Source organism: Triticum urartu, chromosome 6A (genome assembly GCF_056163025.1).
Source record: "Triticum urartu cultivar PI428250 chromosome 6A, HENAU_Tu73, whole genome shotgun sequence".
Lineage (NCBI taxonomy): Eukaryota > Viridiplantae > Streptophyta > Magnoliopsida > Poales > Poaceae > Triticum > Triticum urartu.
Genome location: NC_141878.1, coordinates 43,118,170 through 43,140,590, shown reverse-complemented (window position 1 = coordinate 43,140,590; position 22,421 = coordinate 43,118,170). Strand labels below are relative to the sequence as shown.

Below are 22,421 nucleotides of genomic sequence, written 5' to 3'. Positions count from 1 at the left end.
TAGTGGTCGTACACATGCACGAATCCATTATTTCAAAGAAGGGACAAAAAAATAGCGCTTGAATTTCACCAAACACTTGTTGGGTGTGGACACGTGGTGACCCCCCATAAGGGCCGATGATACATACACAACGGACTGACGACAGGTGTGGACCGACGGCGCGGGCGAAGCCGCATGGCGGCCGGGTGGAGCGACGAAGATACAGGGAAGGGCTTGGCGGGAAGCCAGGGTGGTAGAGTTGCGGCGACGATTAGGGAGGAACCGGATGCCGAGAAAGAAGGAAGGGGTGAAGACATGGGTCCGAGTGCGGTTTTGGGTGGGTCGGAGGTCTCAGAGTACTACTTGGCGGCGATCCACACTCCCACGAAGCCTCTAGTTTGCTTTCGGTTAGTGGGAAAACAGAAAAGCGACTGGTATGAGGCCAATGTGGGACGGCGTTGGATGCCAAACTGCGTTCGGACAATGTGGTCTGAACGTTTTGTGAAGATGCCTCTGGTATATAGACAGGGTAAATTGCCAAAAACCTCCATAATTGCGTCTGGCGGTACCAAAAACCACCGTTTTCATAAAAGTTTGTGAAAAAACACCGATTTTGAGTAGTTGTTTGCTTAAAACACTAAAATGACGATTGATCATGTTTTGACATGAAATCTGACCGGTGGGCCGCATCATCAGTACTGATGTGGGAAATGTCACACCATTTGATTGCTCCGTTAAGTTGGATGAAGGGATAACCTGTCAGATCTTCATTTTCCCTCTCTCTCATCTCCTTAGTGGCATTCCATGGAGCATCTCGTGTGCATCATCCCACAGGTGCGCCGCCAGGCATGATAGATGCTGCCGTGGAGGCGGGAGTCGCCTAGGTAGAAGCAGCGCCGTCGTCGTGCGTGCCCAGGGCACTGGGGGAGCTACGTTCAGCCCTGCAGGGGTCGTCCCCCGGAGGACATAGGAGCGCCGGAATGCAAAACGGACAACGGGGAAAATGCTCGGATGCATGAGACGAACACGTATGCAAATGCAATGCACATGAAGACATGATATGAGATGCATGACAAAGACAACAACACACGGAGACAAAAACCCGACACCAAGGAAATAAAATAACTTAGTGCCGGAAACGGCAAGAGTTGGGATACATATAAGGTAAATTACATCCGGGGTGTTACACATGGGGAGGCACTACAGTGGTACCCCATGGGCCCCGTGCAACAAGGGTGGGCCCATGGGCCCCACAAGCATCTCTGGCTCCAGTTTTATTCAAATTATGCAAGTTAGAGGACAAAACATATCATAAGTGCTCGGGGTAGTCGATATGTATGAGACGCATCAGCTCCCTCAAACTTGCTTCTTGTCCTGCAGCAATTCGGTTCATAAACTAATGCGACGAAGAAAACTTTTACGAACACTTCTGTAGGTGTATGCACAGAAATTTAGTTAATGATTACTTTACATCTATCTTATGAGAGTAACCGCATGAATAACAAAATCTTAACAATTATGTTCTCTTATGATAAGATTTTAATCAACTAGCAAATTATAATAAATCGTCTCAAACACCAACATGATCAAAGTGGGCATGATGCAATATAACAATATATCATCCCGCTGTACTTTTGTGAAGCAATCCATAAATGCAAGACACGAAAAAAGTTCAAGTAGTGACTATATATTATGATTTAGCATAAAAGATCATATATTGATGCATCACCTAATGTTGCTTAGACAGAATCCATGTTAAACTAAGAATGATAACTATTGTCCCTAAGTTGGTGCTCTAGGAAGATGATGACACAATGTAAAAGTAAATAGATAGACCCTTCGGCCATTGTCATTTCATCTGCATAATCCTCCTTTCATTTCATCTACACAATCGTTCTCGCTGGACAAGTCGTCGAACACCTCAATGTAGTGGTCGTACACATGCACGAATCCATTATTTCAAAGAAGGGACAAAAAAATAGCGCTTGAATTTCACCAAACACTTGTTGGGTGTGGACACATGGTGACCCCCCATAAGGGCCGATGATACATACACAACGGACTGACGACAGGTGTGGACCGACGGCGCGGGCGAAGCCGCATGGCGGCCGGGTGGAGCGACGAAGATACAGGGAAGGGCTTGGCGGGAAGCCAGGGTGGTAGAGTTGCGGCGACGATTAGGGAGGAACCGGATGCCGAGAAAAAAGGAAGGGGTGAAGACATGGGTCCGAGTGCGGTTTTGGGTGGGTCGGAGGTGTCAGAGTACTACTTGGCGGCGATCCACACTCCCACGAAGCCTCTAGTTTGCTTTCGGTTAGTGGGAAAACAGACAAGCGACTGGTATGAGGCCAATGTGGGACGGCGTTGGATGCCAAACTGCGTTCGGACAATGTGGTCTGAACGTTTTGTGAAGATGCCTCTGGTATATAGACAGAGTAAATTGCCAAAAACCTCCATAATTGCGTCTGGCGGTACCAAAAACCACCGTTTTCATAAAAGTTTGTGAAAAAACACCGATTTTGAGTAGTTGTTTGCTTAAAACACTAAAATGACGATTGATCATGTTTTGACATGAAATCTGACCGGTGGGCCGCATCATCAGTACTGATGTGGGAAATGTCACACCATTTGATTGCTCCGTTAAGTTGGATGAAGGGATAACCTATCAGATCTTCATTTTCCCTCTCTCTCATCTCCTTAGTGGCATTCCATGGAGCATCTCGTGTGCATCATCCCACAGGTGCGCCGCCAGGCATGATAGATGCTGCCGTGGAGGCGGGAGTCGCCTAGGTAGAAGCAGCGCCGTCGTCGTGCGTGCCCAGGGCACTGGGGGAGCTACATTCAGCCCTGCAGGGGCCGTCCCCTCCCCCCCCCCCCAAATCTTAGGTAAAAGCTATGAAGAAATTTCTTTAAAGCCAGCTTAGATTAGAAAAATTAGAGCCTTTAGCCCCTCCAAACATGCATAATTTGTGTTTGGCCCCCCTGAATATCCTGTCTAGCTTCGCCACAGGCCCAGGGTGCAGTCGAGCGTGCACAAGCATGACGCGTCTCCCGCCTATGATGGATTCACTCTGCCCGGGGAGGAATGGCGGAACAAGGAGAGACCAACAAGACAAGGCTTAGCTTTAAATAAAAAATGACAAGGCTTACTATATATGACACGTGGAGCAGACTAATGCCACGTCAGTTTTAACTGGGTGCTCCTCTCGTCCGCTCTCGCCCGCTCCTTCCCTCTCGTGTCCAGCCTGGACCCACCGGGCAGCGACCCGTACTTCCTGCCATATGAGGACTCGAGGTGCAGGCCACAGCGGGATTGCGGCGGCCGGCCGGCCGGTGGTGCAGGCCACGGCGGCGGAGGAGCGCAGCGGGCAGTCGGCCGGTGGCGGAGGAACGCGGCGGGCCGGTGGGCTGGTGGCGGAGGCCCGCATGACCACCACCACCACGGCATCCTCGTCGCTCTTCTCCCTACCCATACACCGCTCGCCCCACCACCACCACCTCCTTCCTCCGCCTCCACTTCCCCAGCCAGCCCAGTTCGCCGTCGCCGCAGGCAACCTCGAGCTCGTCTCCGGCCCCCGTCCGGCCTCTCGTGCGCCTCTGTGTCTCGCCGCGTCCGGGCTCCCTCCCTCTCCTCGGTGCCTCGCCTGGCCTCGCCGCGCCCGACCCCGGCAGCACCCGGCGACGCGCCGGCAGCGCCTGGCCTCGCCGTGTCCGCCCCGGCAGCGCTCGGCCTCGCCGCGCCCGACCACGCGCCGGCAGCGCCTGGCCTCGCCGCGCCCGACCCCGACAGCGCTCGGCCTCGCCGCGCCCGGCCACGCGCCGGCAGCACCTGGCCTCGCCGCGCCCGGCCACGCGCCACGCTCGGCCTCGCCCCAACCCGCCAGGCCTCGCCGCGCCATGCTTGTGGCGCTCGCCGTGCCGCCCCTGCCGTGGGGTTCGAGCTTGCCCGGCGGCCTCCTCGCGCGCTGTGAGCTCCCTTGCCCTGCCTGCAACGTGTTTGAGGAAATGTCAGGACGGGCATGTCAAATGGGTCTGGCTACCGTTGGGCGCACTCGCAGACCCAAATGAAAAAACGGACACGGATGCGCGGACGGGCAACCCAAACGGACAAAAAGCAGACAAAACCGGTGTCCGTTTGGGTCGCCCCGTTGGAGTTGCCCTAAATTCATTATATTTTTGGCATATTTCAACTAATAAGCAGATGGCATTTTTTAACCCGGTCCAGATCTAAATATTGGCACGCCGTCTGTGTTTCACGTGATTCATCCGGGAGCTGATCGCGCAATTGTGTACACTTTATATGAAATTTGAATAAACAGGACAACTCTTGCAAACCAGATGATTTTTATTTAAATCGGATCAAATTTATTATATTCGACATATTTCAATTTTGAGAAAAGCAGATGACATATTTATATCTAGTCTAAATCTTCGTCGACCATGTAGGCGTCGTGTATGTGCAGCTGTGCACAGTGATACTGATCATGCAACTGCATACCTCAAACGTGCGCATACATTTCAAATGAAATTACCTCATCTCTAATTACCTCAAATCTCTCAAATAAAATTACAAACAGAACAAGCGTGAACGTCCTCATATATTTCAAATGAAATTACAAACAGAACAACTTTTATGCAAATCTAATGATTTTTATTTAAACAAGATGAAATTCATTACATTTTTAACATATTTAACTAAACAAAAAGCATATCACATTTTTTATCTAGTCTAAATCTTCGTCCGTGGTGTAGGTGTCAGTGTTTTACGTCCTTTCTTCGCCCGCCGAAAGTTGGAGATTGTGGCGTTAGTCCTTCTGCGTTTGCCAGAACATCGGCACTAGCGGCGTCTTCCTCCATGACCTACATGAATGTGCGGCAACCACTTCAACAAAAGAGGGTATCTTCACCACTGGCCCAGGGTGCAGTCGAGCGCACACAAGCATGGCGCGTCTCCCGCCTATAGTGGATTCACTCTGCCCGGGGAAAAAAGGCGGAACAGGGAGAGACCAACAAGCCAAGGCTTAGCTTGAAATAAAAAAGACAAGGCTTACTATGTATGACACGTGGGGCAGACTAATGCCACGTCAGTTTTAACATGGCAAACATGATTCGGCCGTCTCCAGTCAACTGCCACATCAGCACTGACAACGGCCCCACCGGTCAGGTTTTGCGTCAAACACGCTTAACTGAGCATGTTTTCGGCAAAAAAAATCCCAGAAAACGGTGTTTTTCATGAACTTTCATGAAGACGATGGTTTTTGGCATTGTCGGAGGCAATTGTGATGATCTTTGACAACTTATTGTAGACTACATAGACGCAGATCCGGACAAACAAAACACGTGTGGGCTCGTGGCCCAGAAACAGACTACAGAGTACGGACTACTACCTACGGGGTCTGACACGGGACTTCACAGCGACAGGATGTGGTTCACCAGCTTGTCGACGCTGAGCCGGGACGACCCGCCATCGGCGACGGCCGCGGCCGCCCTGCTCCGGAGCTCCCGGGCACGGCCCCTCATTCCCTCCCCCTCCTCGCCCCGCATCAGCCGCCGGACGGCCGCCTCCACCGCGCCCCGCTCGAGCACGCCGCCGCCGTCCAGCGCGATGCCCGCGCGCCACACGTGCTCCACGTGCCTCGCGTTGCCCATCTGGTCGCCGAAGCAGGGCCGGCAGAGCATCGGCACGCCCCCGCACGCGCCCTCCAGCGCCGAGTTCCACCCGCCGTGCGTCCAGAACCCGCCCACGGCGCGGTGCGCCAGCACCTCCTCCTGCGGCGCCCAGCCCACCACCAGTCCACGGTCTCCGGTCGCCGCGGCGAACCCGTCGGGCAGGGCGGCGCCGCGGGCGAGGCCCGGCCGGAGCGCCCACAGGAACGGCTGGCCGCTGTCGGCCACGCCCCACGCCGCCTCGGCCAGGTCCTCGCCGCTCATGCTCGCCAGGCTGCCGAAGCTGATGTAGAGCACGGACGCCGGGGCCTGCGCGTCCAGCCAGTCGAGGCAGGAGAGGTCCTGCTGCAGGAGGCTGCTGGACGACGCCGGGGAGAGCTTGTGGAGCGGGCCGACGTCGAACACCGGCACGCCGGCGAGGTCTCGCCGGATCGTCGCCAGGTCGGCGGCCTCCAGCGCGTCGAAGGTGTTGAGGATGAACCCGGCGGAGCTCCGCACCGCCTCGACCGCCCGGGACAGTAGCTTGCACATCAGATCATGCCCATGACTGCTTCTGCTGTCGGCGCCCATCAGGTCCCGGACGCGGTACGGCGGCAGCTCCTTCACCGGCGCGTCCAGCTGCGACTCCGCGCTCACCGGGAGGTAGCCCCTGTCGCAGAGCATGGGGTTGGCCACGAAGTTGCGGAAGCAGGCGGCGCTGCCGGTGCGCAGCACCAGCCCCGGCACGGCCAGCCGCCGCGCCACGTCCACGAGGGTCAGCAGGTGCGCGTCGGCGACCAGGCACGCGACCTCGTCCCGGGCGCCGGGAGGCTCCAGCAGGGCGGCCAGGCGCTCCCGGAACGGCGCCTCGAGGGAGCCGTTGAGGGCGAGGATGTGTTCGAGGGTCTCCACGATCGTGCCGGGGCCGGCCGCCGGCAGGCCCTCGGGGACGGGGACGAAGTCGTAGGCCGGGTGGCGGACCGGGTCGGGCGCGTTGAAGCGGGCGTGGAAGACGGTGACCGCGAAGCCCCGCGCGTGGAGGAGGCCCGCGAGCTGGAACATGGGGTTGATGTGGCCCTGGTACGGGAGCGGGAAGAGCAGCACGCGGCGGCGGCGGCGGCGGGACGGGCCGCCGGCGGTGGCCGCGTTTGCTTCTCCCGGCGCCATGGTGGAGTCGATGGGTGTCGTGGCGTCCCGGGTTCCACTTCCACGGCACTGGCACTTCACACGGTGAGTGAGCGGGCGGGAGGTGCGTGCTGCGTGCGTATATGACGATCGTACGTGCTACGATGGGGTTGGAGGAGAAGCACAAGTTGGATTCCAAGACAGATGCTCGTTTTGAACGAGAGAGTGAGAATCTGGGGAACGGGACAAACGAGATGCGGCATGCCAACTGCAGTTATTTTGGAGTATTTGCTCAGGCTGACCGGCACGCTGGACCAGAGATCGAAGACAAGTTCCCGTTTCCATCCTTGTTCGATTCAAAGGCACCGATCTAGAGGGTACAGGTCTATGTGTATCGGAAAACCAATGTAAAGAAAAATGAAGAAAGAAGTAAAACATATCTGTTCATTGTTAAAGAAAACATTTGACCTGTGTAAAAATAATATTGAATGCCAAATGGTGTACTTATTAACGAAGAAGCACTGCTATTCTGTTTCGCATGAAAATTGCCAATCATTATTGTTACACTAATAAGAAAATATACAATAAGAGCAACTTCAACGGGCCGATCCAAACGAACGTTATTTTTGTTCGTTTGGGTCGGCCGCCCGCCCGCCGTCCGCCCTTTTTTAGTTTTGGGTCGGCAATGCGCCTAACAGGCCGGTCCATTTCATGACCGCGCGCGTTTAAGATCATGACGTCGTCCTGGTTTTGGTGCTCCAGCGCGCGGGGGGAAAGCGGCCTAGCGCACGCTGGTTTTGGCGCTCCAACGCGCGGGAAAGGTTCGCGCGCGTCGCGACCGGCGCTCGTTATAAAGAAGACGCTTCCTCCACACTCTGTCCGCCACCCACTCTCGCCGTCTCTGCGCCACCATGTCGATCCGCCGCCTGGGCGCTTCGGATTTTCGCGGAGTCCGCGAGCGCCGCTCCGGCACCTTCTCCTCCGAGATCTGGTTTCGCGAGAAACATCTCATCCTCGGCACCTTCGGCACCGCAGAGGAGGCGTCCCGCGCGCACACCGCGGCGGCGTGGCGCCTCCTGAGGCCTCGTCGGGATATGAATTTTCCCAACGTGTCGAGCCAGCGGGCGCAGAATCTGGCGCCTCTCCCGTGGCTTTTCACCGACGAGGATCGTCGTGTCCACCGGAGGCGGCAACGTCGCCTCGCCATCAAAGAGAAGGACGTGGAAGCTTTGGTGGTGTGGCGCGGAGGCTTCCCGCAGGACATCGTCGACGAGCGCCAGTTCTACAAGTAATTGAGGTTGGAGAGGGACGCGAGGAGGAGGGAGCGAGCCGCCTATCGGGAGGACAAGCGTTCGCGGAAGCAGGCAGCTCAATTGAAACTGAAGTTACGAGAAACGTCGGGTTGGGACTTTGAAGACAAACAGCTTGCTGACGCCTACACTCAGACGTCGAAGGAGGACATTACCGAGTCGGAGTCGAAAAGCGACGAGTGGTGTTCTTTTTCTTTTATCTGTGTACGCTAAAACTATCTATGTATCCATTTTAATCTGAAAATATGGCCGGCGGCGTCGGCGACGTAGCAGGCGGGCGAGGGTGTGAATCCAATGTGCCACCAACCAATGGGCCCGGTGAGGAAAGAGGGCGAGCGCGCGCGCATCCGTCTTGTATCCGCACCGACGCAAATCAGGCTCAAAAATGGGCCGGAAATAGGTCGACGGACGAACGAAAGCGGACGCACGTCCGTTTGGGTCGGCGCGTTGGGCTGGCTTTTTTGTCCGCGCCGATTCAAACGGACGGCCGCGGACGAAATGGGTCGCCCCATTAAAGTTGCTCTAAAAATCCAAATTTTTAAAATTTATTTATTATTTATTTTGAATTAGTATTCATCAGGGAACATATGCACCCCGAGAACCACAACGGCCATCTCTCTGTATAGGTACTTCTGTTACGGGCATGAGGGCATGAGTAGATCCACACACAACACAACCTACTTGGCCTCTTGGGTCACCCCAAGCGACTCCGAAGGCATCTGCGCCCCCACACCCAAACCTCCCCCTCCCTTCCCCCCTCCCCCCTCCTCCACCAGCCATCCAACCCCTCACCACCGTCGAAGAAAGCCATTGATCCTTTCGTCCCTCTGCCACTCCATCCTCATGGGACCCCTACGTCCCGATTTGCAGCATCTGGGAGCTCGCCAAGTTCTTCACACCGGAGTGGGAATGGATGTGCAGGGCGCTCTCCGCCATGGCTAGGGGCGCGTCCTTAATTGCGGTGGCAGCTCTGTGTGCGGGCTAGTCTTGCTGGAATTTGGTCTATTTTGAGCCAGCCTAATAACCATTTTCAGAACTCCTAATAAATTCTAGAGGCCCACTTAGCCCATTCATGCAAGGCAAGAGGTGGAACTAAATTGGAGAGCTCCTGCTCGCCACTTCAAGCGCCAAGGAGATTCCCTGGCGTTCACACGCCGGCGCTGGTGGGCCGGCCCATGTACACGTTCACATTTGAGAAAAAAACAAAAAACAGGAAAAAAATCGCAAAAAAAGTAAATTAAAAAAGTTCATGGATTTTAAAAACAATCATGAACTTGAAAAAGTTTATCAAATTGAAAAAAAGTTCATCAAATTCAAAAAGTGCATCTATTTTGAAAAAAATCATCATTTTTTAAAAAGATCATTGAATTTGAAAAAAAGTTCAACAATTTTGAAAAAAGTTCTCCAATTTTGAAAAAGAGTTCATCATTTTGCATAACATTAAAATCATTGACTTTGAAAAAATTTCACCAGTTCTGAAAAAGTTCACAAAATTGAAAATTTTCATCTTTTTTTAAAACTTCACTAATTTTGTACAAAAATCACGAAATTAAGTAAAGAAAAAATAGCCAAACGGGCCAGCCCAGCTTGGAGGGCTTCACGCGCCCTTTTGCGAAATCCACAATAACGGACGCCTGAAGCGCTAAACAGGATCTGCCCTAAAGTTAGTCTTATACTACTAGTTTAGTAGGAGTCAGACCTCCTTATAAGGGAGGTTAATTTTCCACATGTATGAACATGAGAAAAAGAGAGACGTATACACGCGCTCCTCCTTCGTCGCCCGCCTCGTCATGCCTCATCACGACGCGCGCGTGCCGCAGGTTGCGGGAATGAGTTGAGTCGTTATCTAAACTTTTGCGATGCATGAATGGTATATGAAAGGTCACACGGGAGCTGAAACATTTTTGCTTTAGTGGAGATTGAATACAGACATTGCACCCTTCGACTGTTGCCTGTTCGTTTCATCTCCCATCTCTTTGGTTCATCTCCTGTCACTGCCAGTTCGTCTCTTCCTCACGTGCCTATAAAAGAGAGGTCGCTCCTCTCTATAAAGACACACTAGAACATCATCTGCCTCAAGCCACTGAGTTCCAACCACTGAGCTACCGCCATATTCTTTCCCAGCCCGGCTTGCAACATGCACCGTAGGTCAAGACAATAGGCCTCTGAAACCCCACCACGAGTCTTGTATGGGAGAAGGGTGATAAGATTTTTAGGAAGCACTTTGCGCGACTACTGAACTCTTCATCACAGACATCACGGACGCCGACGATCACTTCCCCAACATCGACAACCTCTTCGACGACATGGGTGACAACAACGTCAATGCTACCGCCACTGCTCAATATCTGTTCATGTCTTTTCTCTTCGAGTTCATGCTAGAGTTTCTTGTGCTAGCATCTGTTCCAGATATGTTCTGATCAAGTTCACAAATTTAGATGTTGTTGTCCTACTCTTTGTTAGATTGCATGACTTGTCTCGTCTCCGTTATTGTGGTCATGTTTTATCCTCTGTTGGAAAAGGCAGTGCCTAGGAGGCGCTTAGGCACGCCTAGGCGCTAGGCAATGGCCAAACGCCTCGCCTAGGGCATAAATGGAGGTCTAGGCAGGGCAAGCAAGGAATTGCCTACCCAAGCAAGAAATTATGCCACATACTGCACTGATATGCCAAATGGGTTATATTCCAATGACAGTAGATGGTAATTAACTTATTTATATGCCCTAAACTAATATCAACATTCATATAATAATCACAAATACACTATGAGTAAAAACTATATTACCGCCTAGGCCGCGCCTAGGGCGCTTAGGCACCGCCTAGGCACTAGGCGAAGGCCAACCGCCTCGCTTACGCCTACTGCCTTTTCCAACCTTGGTTTTATCTGCTGTTCATTTCATTTAAATCATATGGTAAATTGCTCATATCTTCAACAGGTCTTCGGTCAGATCTTATCGGATTTAGCACCAGGGGCCCGGTGGACCGCAGTGGCGAGGTGCTGGCCTTTGGTACGTGCAGTGGCTGAACGACGGCGCTATGGTCCACAGCTTGGTGGTGGCGATCCAGATCTGATTAGACGGATGGTGGTGACTGCAAATTGTACTGCGGTGATTTCCTACTGCTCAACGACAATGGTAGTCATCGAAAGGTCTTTGGGAGTGGTCATCTTTCCTGATCTGGTGACCGACTTAGGTGGTGCGTTACAAATTATGGACGACGGCTTCACACATAGGTACGGTTGTGCAGTGGCGGCGGTTGTATCGCATGTAGCTGTTCGGGTCGCGAAAAATTAATGGTGATAATACATGGGTAAGATGCCGGTGCTACTCGAGCACTCTGTCTCGAGCTCCGAGCAAAAATCTAGGTTAGACCTGAATGGTTATACCTGGCAATGACGATGTTTTTCTTATGTCATTACTTTGTTGAAGACATTGCTCAGATGTGCTCGAACTGTTTTTTCATGGTGAAAACCTAGATTTTGGCCTTGTGGTTGTATTCCGTAACAGTGACGCTTGAGTGTCGCTCCTTTATTAAAGGCATTATTGTTGAAGAATCTTGTTGTCCATGTGGTGTCATGAGATGGTTGATGCGGATAAGATCATTGTTGTAGTTTCGGATCGCAGATCTGACCGCTTTAAGACTTTTTTCTTTTTTCTCCGCTCCTATTCATGATTTTTTTGAAACTATGATGATTTTTATAGCGAATTTGGAAATATACATCCTAATGGAGAAAAATCAAAAGTATCACCCCGTCGGCCTCTTTTTCGGCCAACAGTTGGCCAAAAAAGACTTTTCGGCCAACGGTTGGCAAAAAAGTACTTTTCAGCCAACAGTTGGCCAAAGAGTCCCTCTTCGGCCAACACCTGCTCTACTTTTTAGAAAATTCATATCAAATAGGATTTTTAGTATTTTAATTTGATTCTTTTTGCATTAGATTAGAAATTTAACGAAGTTTCTATAGATATCAAGTTTGACTAGATTTGGAAGTTTGAATTTGAATTTTCATAAATTTTCTCAAAACACTAGATTGCCTATAATTTGAGTTAGGAGTATTCTTTTTAGATGATTCTTTTTGCTACTGGTTCTTTGTGACTTTGTTTATCAGTAGTAATTAATTGGTGAATTTTAGGATTATTTAAAATTAGGTTTTTACGTCATTCCCTCCCTCCATTTTCTCCCGCCATTTTATTTCTCGCCACACTCTCCCTCCATTTTCTTTCCCGCCATTCTCTCCCGCCATCTTCTTTCCCACCATCTTCTTTCTCGCCATCTTCACTTCTCAACTTATAAAACGAGCCTCATGGTGTCCACGATCGTAGATAACATCGTCTGACACGGTCTATGTCTCCTGCGTCGGTGCTGCTGGTGGAGTGTGAAACACTGTCTGAGAGAAGTCATAAGTGTTTGCAGCTTCGTCATCATCATCGGAGAGTGTTTCACACTTATGACTTCTCTCACACAGTGTTTCACAGTCCACATGAAGGCATCATCGTCATCCTCCGTCGATGCAGCACTCCTTAGTGTGGCGGGAGAGAATGGCGGGAAATAAAATGGCGGCAAAGAAAATGGAGGGAAAAAAGATTGCGGGAAAGTATTTTTTTGTCATGTATAAAACGGCAATGGTTGTACAGGATTTACAAGGCACTTTTAAATATAAACTCCTATGAAGCTCAAAACAAGTTTTCTAGTAGGATAAAAGAAATAAAATACAAAAAAATACTACAAATAAAATAGCTACTGATAACTAAACAGAAACAAAAAGAATAAGTTAAAAAACTAAAGAAAAAAATTTAAAGCAATTAAAATTAAAAGAAATAGCATAAAACCTAACAAACACTAAAACAGAACTGTCTTCATAAAAACCTAATTTTAAATAATTATAAAATTCGCCAATTAATTACTATTGATAAACAAATTCACAAAGAACCAGTAGCAAAAAGAATCATCTTAAAAATACTCCTAACTCAAATTATAGGCAATCTAGTTATTTGAGCAAATTCATGAAAAAATTAAATTCAAACTTTCAAATCTATTCAAACATGATATCTACAGAAACTTCATAAAATTTCTAATCTAATGCAAAAAGAATCAAATTAAAATACTAAAAATCCTATTTGATATGAATTTTTTTAAACAGTAGAGCAGGTGTTGGCCGAAGAGGGACTCTTTGGCCAACTGTTGGCCGAAAAGTCCTTTTTGGCCAACGGTTGGCTGAAAAGTCCCTCTTCGGCCAACAGAAGGCCGAAAAGTCCCTTTTCGGCCAACAGGAGGCCGACGGGGTGATACTTTTGATTTTTCTCCATTAGGATGTATAGTTTCCGAATTTGCTATAAAAATCATCATAGTTTCAAAAACAATCCCTATTCATAACCTTTGTCTTATATGATTTTGCTAGTTGCCTTGCTGGCGTATTTTTACGTGTGTGCGAGTTAGTATTGAACGTGTGTATGATTATCATTGTATTATATATATCTTCTTGATGCTTCATTTTAAACAAATGGAATCCATCCTTTATCAGAAAAATGAGCATGGGCGTGAAGCTATTTTTTACGACCTCATGAAAAAGATGAACATCTTTCTCTTTGCCGACCACTATGTAAGTTCCACAACGTCCCGGGTCTACGCACTTGTTTTGTTTTGAAACGTCAAACTGCATGAGTGATAGAGATCTAAAAATAAATGAAAATTATTTTCTGTTACAAATGTTTTGTTTCGATAAAACATTTGAACCTCGTCCATCAAAGAAACGGCCTCGACACGAAAATAAAACACAAAAAATGAAACCGGCCGTCTCCAGGAACTCGCCTCTACGATATCGCGCGGATCAAAAGAAAAGAAGAAAATAGGGCATACGAAAAGCACGAAAAAAACAGAGGATGAAAGAAAGCCACCACCATCTCTGTGGACAAAATATCATGAGCACACCAAACAGAAGGCAGCAGATCGAATACAATCAAGTCTCACATGCGACTATTAGGTCATTGACAATAACCAAAATTGTCAACAAAATAGTCAGGTCATCGAGAAATCTTTTTTTAACGGAGGTCATTGAGAAATTTTAGCTAAGTAGTACTACTAAACATGCTCAAATAGATTATACGATCAGACGGTGCGCAGAGGACATCCACCTCCAAGGGTAGATATCACCACCATCTTCTCGCCGCCCTGCTATGTTTCAAAAAAAAAAGAAACTTCTCGCCGCCCTGCTTTCTGAGTAATAGAATAAGGCCTCATGGCATGTATTGTCCAGGCGGATGATGCACACGCTGTGACATTTCCTAAGTCATGCTCGTAGCGGCAAATAGATGTTGCGGCGCATGGGGGTGACCGTTGTGCGACCGATACGGGTCGGCTCGACGACGACGTTTTTTTTCTTCTCAAATACATACGAGTGTGCGTATCATATGTTATAGAAAAACGACGACATTTTATTAGTGCTACAAGCCTTCCAATTATTCTTGATTTTTGGTTTCAATTTTTGTTTTGCTACTGGTTTTCGTCTGGTTTTTTGTTTTGTCAGTTATCATTGTTATTCGCCTTTTCTTATTTTATTTTTATTTTTTTCATCCTTCTTAGTGTTTACTTACAATCTTTCTTTATTTTCCTCCGGTTTAAGTTTCCTTTCTCCTTTTCATTTTTAATTTGTCTTTTCCATAAATATTTTTACTACAAACATTTTCCAAATATACAATGAGTGATTTATAAATATGTGTTGAACATTTTTAGTATGAAATAAGTATTTTTATTTTAATATATGATGAACATTTTTCCAAGTACGCAACAAATTTTTAAGATGCACGCTAAACATTTTTAATACACAATGAACATTAACATATGATGTTCTCCAAATAAATGTTTAGAAGAAGCGAACCAAACTATTGTTGGATGGTTTGAAGGATAATGGTATCCGCATCAGACTTCAAGTCTCAGACTTGACATTGGTGCTCGCATTTTTTTGGATTTATCTCAGGCCTTTCGGCGATGTGGGTTCAATGGGAGGAGATGTTTTCGTCGACTACAAAGGTGTATATGGCGACTTCGTTAATCTAAAGGTTGTGTCGGCTCGGTGTCTCGAAGGTACTCATAAAGTCATAGCGGTAGGGTGTGTGCGCGCGCGTTCATAGAATGGGTGTATTTACGTATGTCTGAGCGTTTGCGGATGCACTATGTTAAAAAAATGTTTAGAAGAAGTCACGGTACCATTACCAATATTTGATTTACTTTTAACAATACTTTTATAAACATATTTTAAACTTATATAACCCAGTTTAAACCTGTTAATTAATGAATATCACTTTTCCAAATAAAAAAACGAATATTTTTAGGTCTAATAAAAAGGCTAAATAATAAACTAAAAGGACCGCTCCCCTTTCAGCCCATATTTTTTTGAGGGGTCCCTTCCAGCCCATTTAGGCGGGTACTGGTGTTTCCCCAACTATTTGACGCATAAAGCGTCGGCGAATCCTAAACGGCGCCCGTAACAGGGTTAACGGTACACGGCGCACACCCCTCCTCCGCGATGGGCCAGCCCATGTTCATTTTTTTTCTTTATTTTCCTCCGGTTTAAGTTTCCTTTCTCCTTTTCATTTTTAATTTGTCTTTTCCATAAATATTTTTACTACAAACATTTTCCAAATATACAATGAGTGATTTATAAATATGTGTTGAACATTTTTAGTATGAAATAAGTATTTTTATTTTAATATATGATGAACATTTTTCCAAGTACGCAACAAATTTTTAAGATGCACGCTAAACATTTTTAATACACAATGAACATTAACATATGATGTTCTCCAAATAAATGTTTAGAAGAAGCGAACCAAACTATTGTTGGATGGTTTGAAGGATAATGGTATCCGCATCAGACTTCAAGTCTCAGACTTGACATTGGTGCTCGCATTTTTTTGGATTTATCTCAGGCCTTTCGGCGATGTGGGTTCAATGGGAGGAGATGTTTTCGTCGACTACAAAGGTGTATATGGCGACTTCGTTAATCTAAAGGTTGTGTCGGCTCGGTGTCTCGAAGGTACTCATAAAGTCATAGCGGTAGGGTGTGTGCGCGCGCGTTCATAGAATGGGTGTATTTACGTATGTCTGAGCGTTTGCGGATGCACTATGTTAAAAAAATGTTTAGAAGAAGTCACGGTACCATTACCAATATTTGATTTACTTTTAACAATACTTTTATAAACATATTTTAAACTTATATAACCCAGTTTAAACCTGTTAATTAATGAATATCACTTTTCCAAATAAAAAAACGAATATTTTTAGGTCTAATAAAAAGGCTAAATAATAAACTAAAAGGACCGCTCCCCTTTCAGCCCATATTTTTTTGAGGGGTCCCTTCCAGCCCATTTAGGCGGGTACTGGTGTTTCCCCAACTATTTGACGCATAAAGCGTCGGCGAATCCTAAACGGCGCCCGTAACAGGGTTAACGGTACACGGCGCACACCCCTCCTCCGCGATGGGCCAGCCCATGTTCATTTTTTTTCTTCCGTAAAAAACAGCAAAAATTGGTTCAAGCAGGACTCGAACACGCGCACCAGGGTTTCGACGCAACACGCGATAACCACCACAGCCAGTCAACTTATCTGACCAGGAACAGCTTCTTCCTTCTTTTAATCTTTTTGTTTTTCCTTTTCTTTCTTTTCTTTTTGTTTCTTGTTTCTTCTTTTTATTTGTTCTTTTCCTTTTTTGTTTTCTTTCTTCATTTTCTTTTTCTAATTCAATACAAAACGTTAAGCAGATTTTACGAACGTTTTTTCAAATTCGATGAACTTTTTTTAAAGCCGATTTACTCTTTTCAAAATCGATGAACATTTTCAAAATCGATGAACTCTTTTTCAAAATCGATGAACCTTTTTCCGAAAATTGATGAACTTTTTCAAAATCGATGAACTCTTGTTCAAAACCGATGACTTTTTTTCAAAATTGATGAACTTTTTTTAAAGCCGATGAACTCTTTTTCAACATCGATGAACCTTTTTCCCAAATTGATGAATTTTTTTCAAAATCGAGGAACTCTTTTTCAAAACCGATGAACTTTTTTTCAAAATTGATGAACTTTTTTTAAAATTGATGAACTTTTTCTAAAATTGATGAACTCTTTTCAAAGTTGATGAACTTTTTTTAAAAATCGATGAACTGTTTTTTAAATTCACTAAAAAAATTCATGAACTTTTTCGAAACTTGATGAACCCTTTTTCATTAAAAAATGTAACTTTTCCAAAAAAATCAAATAACTCAAAAATCAAATAAATAGCGCGTATAAAATGGTTCTTAAAGTTTTCGCGTTGTTATTGATCACAACTGCTAAGCAGGTGTGGTGGTTAGCCAAACAGTCCGTCAGTTTCTAGTTGCGCGGCGAGAGTTCGACTCCTCATAGCAACACATTTTTTTGTGTGTTTTTCGCGAGACAATTAATGGTGTCGCGCGCGATGGGCCGGCCCATATGTCCACGCGCGTGGGCGCCGGAAGCTCTAACCGGCGCAGAAGGCGCCGATTAGGAGGTCCCTAAAGCGTCAATAGGACTCGGACCGTCTGGTCTGCAGCCGAACAACCAGGCTGGTTGGCCCATGTCAGTGTATCGGCCCATGCGAAGTGTCCAGTTCGAATTAGCCCACATCTTTGAAGCCAAGGCCGCAGGACAGATGCGCTAATTACCCGTTATTAGTACCACCTCGCTTGCTACAGGTTGATGGAGGGAGTACCCTCACTATATAATCAGCGCCTACTGTTCCTTTGAAACATACTTACCTGGACGGGGTCTATGGCCGATCAAGAAGGGTCATGGCCTAGGCTAGTGGCTAACATTGCACTTGGTTGGTGTGCTGGCCTATCATCTCCCTAAGTGGGAGAATGAACGTCATAATTTGTGATAGAGGGGGTACGCGATCGCGCGGCCCTTGCTAATTTTTAAATTAAAAATCTTTTTATGAATGTTCTATAAACTTGTACTAGTTTTTGGACACTGCATATGTATATGATGACAGGGGACAGCTGAAAAAACAACCACAGCGGACTTATCCCTCCCCTCCCCCCGCGTCGCTCCCGCGAGCGACGGGGGGAAACCCTAGCCGCCGCCGCTCCTAGTCCCCTCCCCTTCCCTCGCCGCCGCCGCTGCCCCCTCGAGCGGTGGTGGGCGACGCGGGGCGGCCTCGTCGATTGGGGGCGCGGCGGCGCTGGTGGCTGCTGTCTCGGCGTGGTGGGCTATGTGGTGTGCCCGGCGGGATGTGCCCCTGGTGGTGGCGGTGGCGCGAGCCTGGCGGTGGCGGCCCAAATCGGCTGGATCTGGTGGCTCTCCCTCGACAGGCGGCGCGGGGGCTGGCTTCGACCCAGCGTGGTCGTGGCGTTGGGAGTGGACCGCGGCAGCGCGTGGCGAGCTGCTACAGCGGCGGCTGCCGGTGGTGCGGTGGTCCCTCGGTGGATGGGCGCTCTGGAGGCCCTCTTTGGCGGCTGGGTGCGGACGGGCCGGCGGCCCTCGATGGTGGACGGATGGCTGATGTTGCCCCGCGTGGGGCTGCGGGAGGCCGTGGTGGGGCGTCAGGGGTGACGTGTGGGGAGGTTGCAGGGGGATGGGTGGTCTCTCTACCCGTCACCGGCGCAGGGGGCGCTGGTCCGGACATGCTCCGCTCCTCTTCTCCCCATTTCCCCTACCTAGCGCTTCTGAGCTCCAGATCACTGTTCGGGGCAGTCCAGTCATCGGCGGCTCTGCTATGATAGGGTTTTGCCGGTCGGTTCCAAGTCCGTCCCTTTGTTGGTGTCTGGAGCGTCGGGATGCAAGGCAGCGGCCTTGGTGGCGGGAGCGGCGTGCTCGTGGGCGGAGCTCGCGGCTTAGGTGCGGGCTAGTCTCCATGGTCGTGTGGGCGGCATGGCGGCTGGTGCTTGTCGATTGGTGGCTGTGATGCGGCGTCTGTCCCCAGGACTGGTCGCAACCTGTTCGGAGCCGGAGTGTGTCTACCTGGGTGAATACCCTGCCTGGCATTCCCAGGCCGACGGAGGCGTCGTCCGTGGACGTCGTGATCTTCTTGAAGGCTCCGTCGTGGTTACTCCATGTCCTCCAAGGTGCCCCAGATGAAAATCGTGATCCTCTGGATCAGGTGGTGGCGGCACTCCGATGGCGTATCCTTTTTGAAGGCATCACCTTGGGGCTCATAAATCGACAGCGGGTAGCTTGGTCTCTTCTCGGTGGCTTGTTCCCGGTTGAGTGCTCCCTCGACTTCCTAGTGAGGCTTAGTGTCTATCTATTGTTTCCTTGGATTTGTTGTGGGAGTGTTAGCTGCTTCTTAGCATCTTTGTACCTTGCCTTGGGTGCGTGTGGTGTTGTATCACTCGTTGTATGTTGGTTGTGGCTTTATATATAAAGCGGGGCGAAAGCCTTTTTTGGTATATGATGACAGGGAAGACATGGTGAAGGCGCGTTTTTTTTAAATTCGTCTCTTTTCTTGTACGTATTTGTGAAAGCCTCTGTATGTATGGTGTGATTTTCTCATTAATATAGTTCAGTAATTTCTAAATTTGATTCGATATTTTCGGTGAAATACGATCATGGATATCTTTTGTTTTGATTTACATCTGTGTTGTCATCTAGAACGGGATCAGATGGCGAATCTTTGCTTTCTTCTGCACTCATCTGATTGCATTTCTTCGCTCCATCTTTCATTTAAGGTTTGTAATTCTCATGCAATTAGAATTTTAGATAATGGACGAAAAAGACATGGATGCAGAGAACCTTATGACACGCATACTGCTCCCAGCGCACAGCAGAGACAGAAACCATTATTTGAGAGAAGACTTTCACCTTCGAACACAAGCAAAGTAAATCACAGCACCCTCAAGTACACACAAGCAAACGGTGTTTTTTTTTTACAGGAACAGCCTTTCTCTGTCGTGTGGGGCATTGTAATCGATGTTGGGGCCTTGGGGGATGATCCCGTAGGGGTTGATGGAGGGGTGGCTCCCGTAGTAGTGCTTCCTGATGTGCTCCATGTTCACCGTGCTGCTGATCCCGGGGATCTGGTACATGTCTTTGGTGTAGTTGAACAGGTTCGGGTACTCCCTCAGCAGCTTCTTGTTGCACTTGAAGTGAACCGCGTAAACCTGAAAAGAGGAACGAACCGCGGGTCAAGAATCAAAATGTATGTTTCTACATGGAAAGCCGTAGCATTTGATTTCTTAGCGCGTGGTATGGTTTTCGCTGATACAAGTTTGCGAGAATAGCTTGTGATATATACATGAACCTCAAATTTTAGTAGATATTCTGAATATAATGTGCACATTCTGAACTTCATTGTTAAAATTATCACCTTTCCTGATTCTTTCCGTAAAAAGCCAGACAGTTCCCTGATTTTTAGCGTGGTAGTAAATTCTCACCAAATTTGATGACTTTGCAGCTAACAGCTGACCATTCTCCAAAATCTGGATATATATACTTCTCTTATGGTGTTTTGGCCAGTCTATTCTACTAGAAAGGGACCATCCACTCCACTAGATTCATAGCACAACTCTTTTGGATCCACTGATAAGACAGAGTGGACCAGCTCAGCAGACTATTCCACATTTGCATAACGATAGATAGGCACAAATCTTAGCATCATCATATAGGACAATGGTGTGAGATTCTGATCTGTTGTTCTTCACATTTGTTTCATAAATAATGCTTAAAAGAGCAGAAGAAAGGAACGCATGTATATATACCTCGTCAAATCTGATGAGCGTGACGAAGAGGCGGACGTCGGCCTCGGTGAGCTGGTTGCCGCACATGTAGCGCTGCTTGCCCAGGATCTCCTCGCACTTGTCCAGAGCCTCGTACAGCCTCGTCACGGCCTCGTCGTACGGCCCCTGCTTCTTGGCGAAGCCGCACTTGTAGACGCCGTTGTTGATGGCGTCGTAGACGAGGCCGTTGACCTCGTCGATGGAGCCCTGAAGGTGCGCCGGGTTGAGGTCCAGCCCGGGGTTCTCGGCGATGTCGTTGAACTCGGCGTTGAGCATCCGGATGATCTCGCTGCTCTCGTTGTTCACCACCGTCTTCAGCTCCTTGTCCCACAGCACCTGCCATGGCGACCAAAGATCCATTTCCTGCTCGATCAGATCATGTGTCCAGTCGAGTGGGGATGAGGATTGAGGAGAAGAGCCCAGATTCAGACTCACGGGGACAGTCGGTTTGCCGGTGTAGTTGGTGCTCGCGATCTCGTACAGATCCCTGACGCTCTTGGCGCCGTTGAAGGGGTCGGGGCTGGCGCCGGGCACCTCGTCGGCGGTGGCCGGGAACACCCACCCCAGGTGGTCGTCGGACTCCCTGGTCCGCTCGAAGATGGGCTTCACCGACTGGGATTCGCAGGCAGGCAATCTATCAGCGGATGCTCAAATCAATTCTATCATCGGATGTTTGGTCTGGGTCCGCAGGTGTGCTCACCGAGAAGCTGATGGCGTGGTCGAGGCCCTTGAGCTTGAGGTAGGCGAGGCAGCGGGACGCCCAGGGGCAGGCGTAGGAGACGTAGAGGTGGTACCTGCCCGCCACCGCGGGGAAGCGGGCGGAGGCGTCCCTGGACACGAAGCTCCGGAAGGTGGACGGCGTCCGGTCGAAGGCGCCGGTGTCGGTCACCTCGTCCAGCGCCGAGCGCGCCATCTGACAGAAAAGCAGAGCACCAACTAACCACTGAGCACAACCGACTCCGTCGACCGAGCACCGAGCAGCCGAGCGGGGCCGTGAGTTACCTTGACGGAAGAGGAGGAGGAGGAGTAACCGGCGGCGGCGGAGAGCGTCCTGGCGGCGGCGAGGCTGCGGGAGAGGAGGTGGGCGGATGAGGAGGAGGGGACAAGACCCGGCATGGTCAAGCGATGGAGGGAGGAGGGTGTTATAGGTGGCACCGTGATGAACCTTTTTGTTGTTTATTGCCGGATGTAGGCTCGGCACCGGGGCCGGAAAGCGGCCAGGTGAGTGAGTTGGTCGGGCGGGGAAGCTGCGCGGTGGGGGGTGGGAAGGCGCCGCTGGCGGCTTCTTCACGTGATGGGAGCAGTGACGACGTGGTTGGACCTCGGACGGATGGTGGTTTGCGGGAGGAAGCTGGCGTGGCGTGGCGTGGCGTGGCGTGGTTGGAAGCGCCGTGGCGACGACGGAGGAAAGGTCGCAACGTAGTAGGACAGCGGCGGCTATGGCCGGGCTTCGTGGTCGTTGACTTGGCACTGTGGGGGCAGGATGTTGCTCCACACAAATTGAGTTTTTTTTTCTCTGAATACGCAAAGCTTACGTAATCATTTTATTGATAGAAGGAATAGAGTGGGTATAGTGAGGAATACAACACATGACACAAAAGCAGGCAGACATGAATTCACATGGTCCCGAAGGCAGATAGAGA

At 49.1% G+C, this 22,421-nt stretch overlaps 3 protein-coding genes and 1 non-coding gene across 4 annotated transcripts; 2 read left to right on the top strand and 2 right to left on the bottom strand.

The window, feature by feature from the left end:
* Positions 1 to 5,205: 5,205 nt before the first annotated feature.
* Positions 5,206 to 7,166, bottom strand: LOC125512374 (DIMBOA UDP-glucosyltransferase BX8). Its single transcript, XM_048677464.2, has one exon. It carries the CDS (start codon positions 6,790 to 6,792, stop codon positions 5,389 to 5,391), a length of 1,404 nt encoding a protein of 467 aa, XP_048533421.1. The 5' UTR covers positions 6,793 to 7,166; the 3' UTR covers positions 5,206 to 5,388.
* A 495-nt stretch (positions 7,167 to 7,661) lies between these two features.
* Positions 7,662 to 8,042, top strand: LOC147963747 (dehydration-responsive element-binding protein 2D-like). The gene has a single exon (XM_087529681.1). It carries the CDS (start codon positions 7,662 to 7,664, stop codon positions 8,040 to 8,042), a length of 381 nt encoding a protein of 126 aa, XP_087385807.1.
* A 9,770-nt stretch (positions 8,043 to 17,812) lies between these two features.
* Positions 17,813 to 17,972, top strand: LOC125517817 (U1 spliceosomal RNA). Its single transcript, XR_015609584.1, has one exon. It is a non-coding gene; the product is annotated as a U1 spliceosomal RNA (small nuclear RNA).
* A 1,857-nt stretch (positions 17,973 to 19,829) lies between these two features.
* LOC125512375 (uncharacterized) lies at positions 19,830 to 21,957 on the bottom strand. The gene is made up of 5 exons (XM_048677466.2): positions 21,781 to 21,957; positions 21,479 to 21,691; positions 21,214 to 21,390; positions 20,761 to 21,114; positions 19,830 to 20,163 (listed from the first exon to the last, which is right to left on the bottom strand). Exons 1-5 carry the CDS (start codon positions 21,892 to 21,894, stop codon positions 19,930 to 19,932), a joined length of 1,092 nt encoding a protein of 363 aa, XP_048533423.1. The 5' UTR covers positions 21,895 to 21,957; the 3' UTR covers positions 19,830 to 19,929.
* Between the last annotated feature and the right edge of the window lie 464 nt (positions 21,958 to 22,421).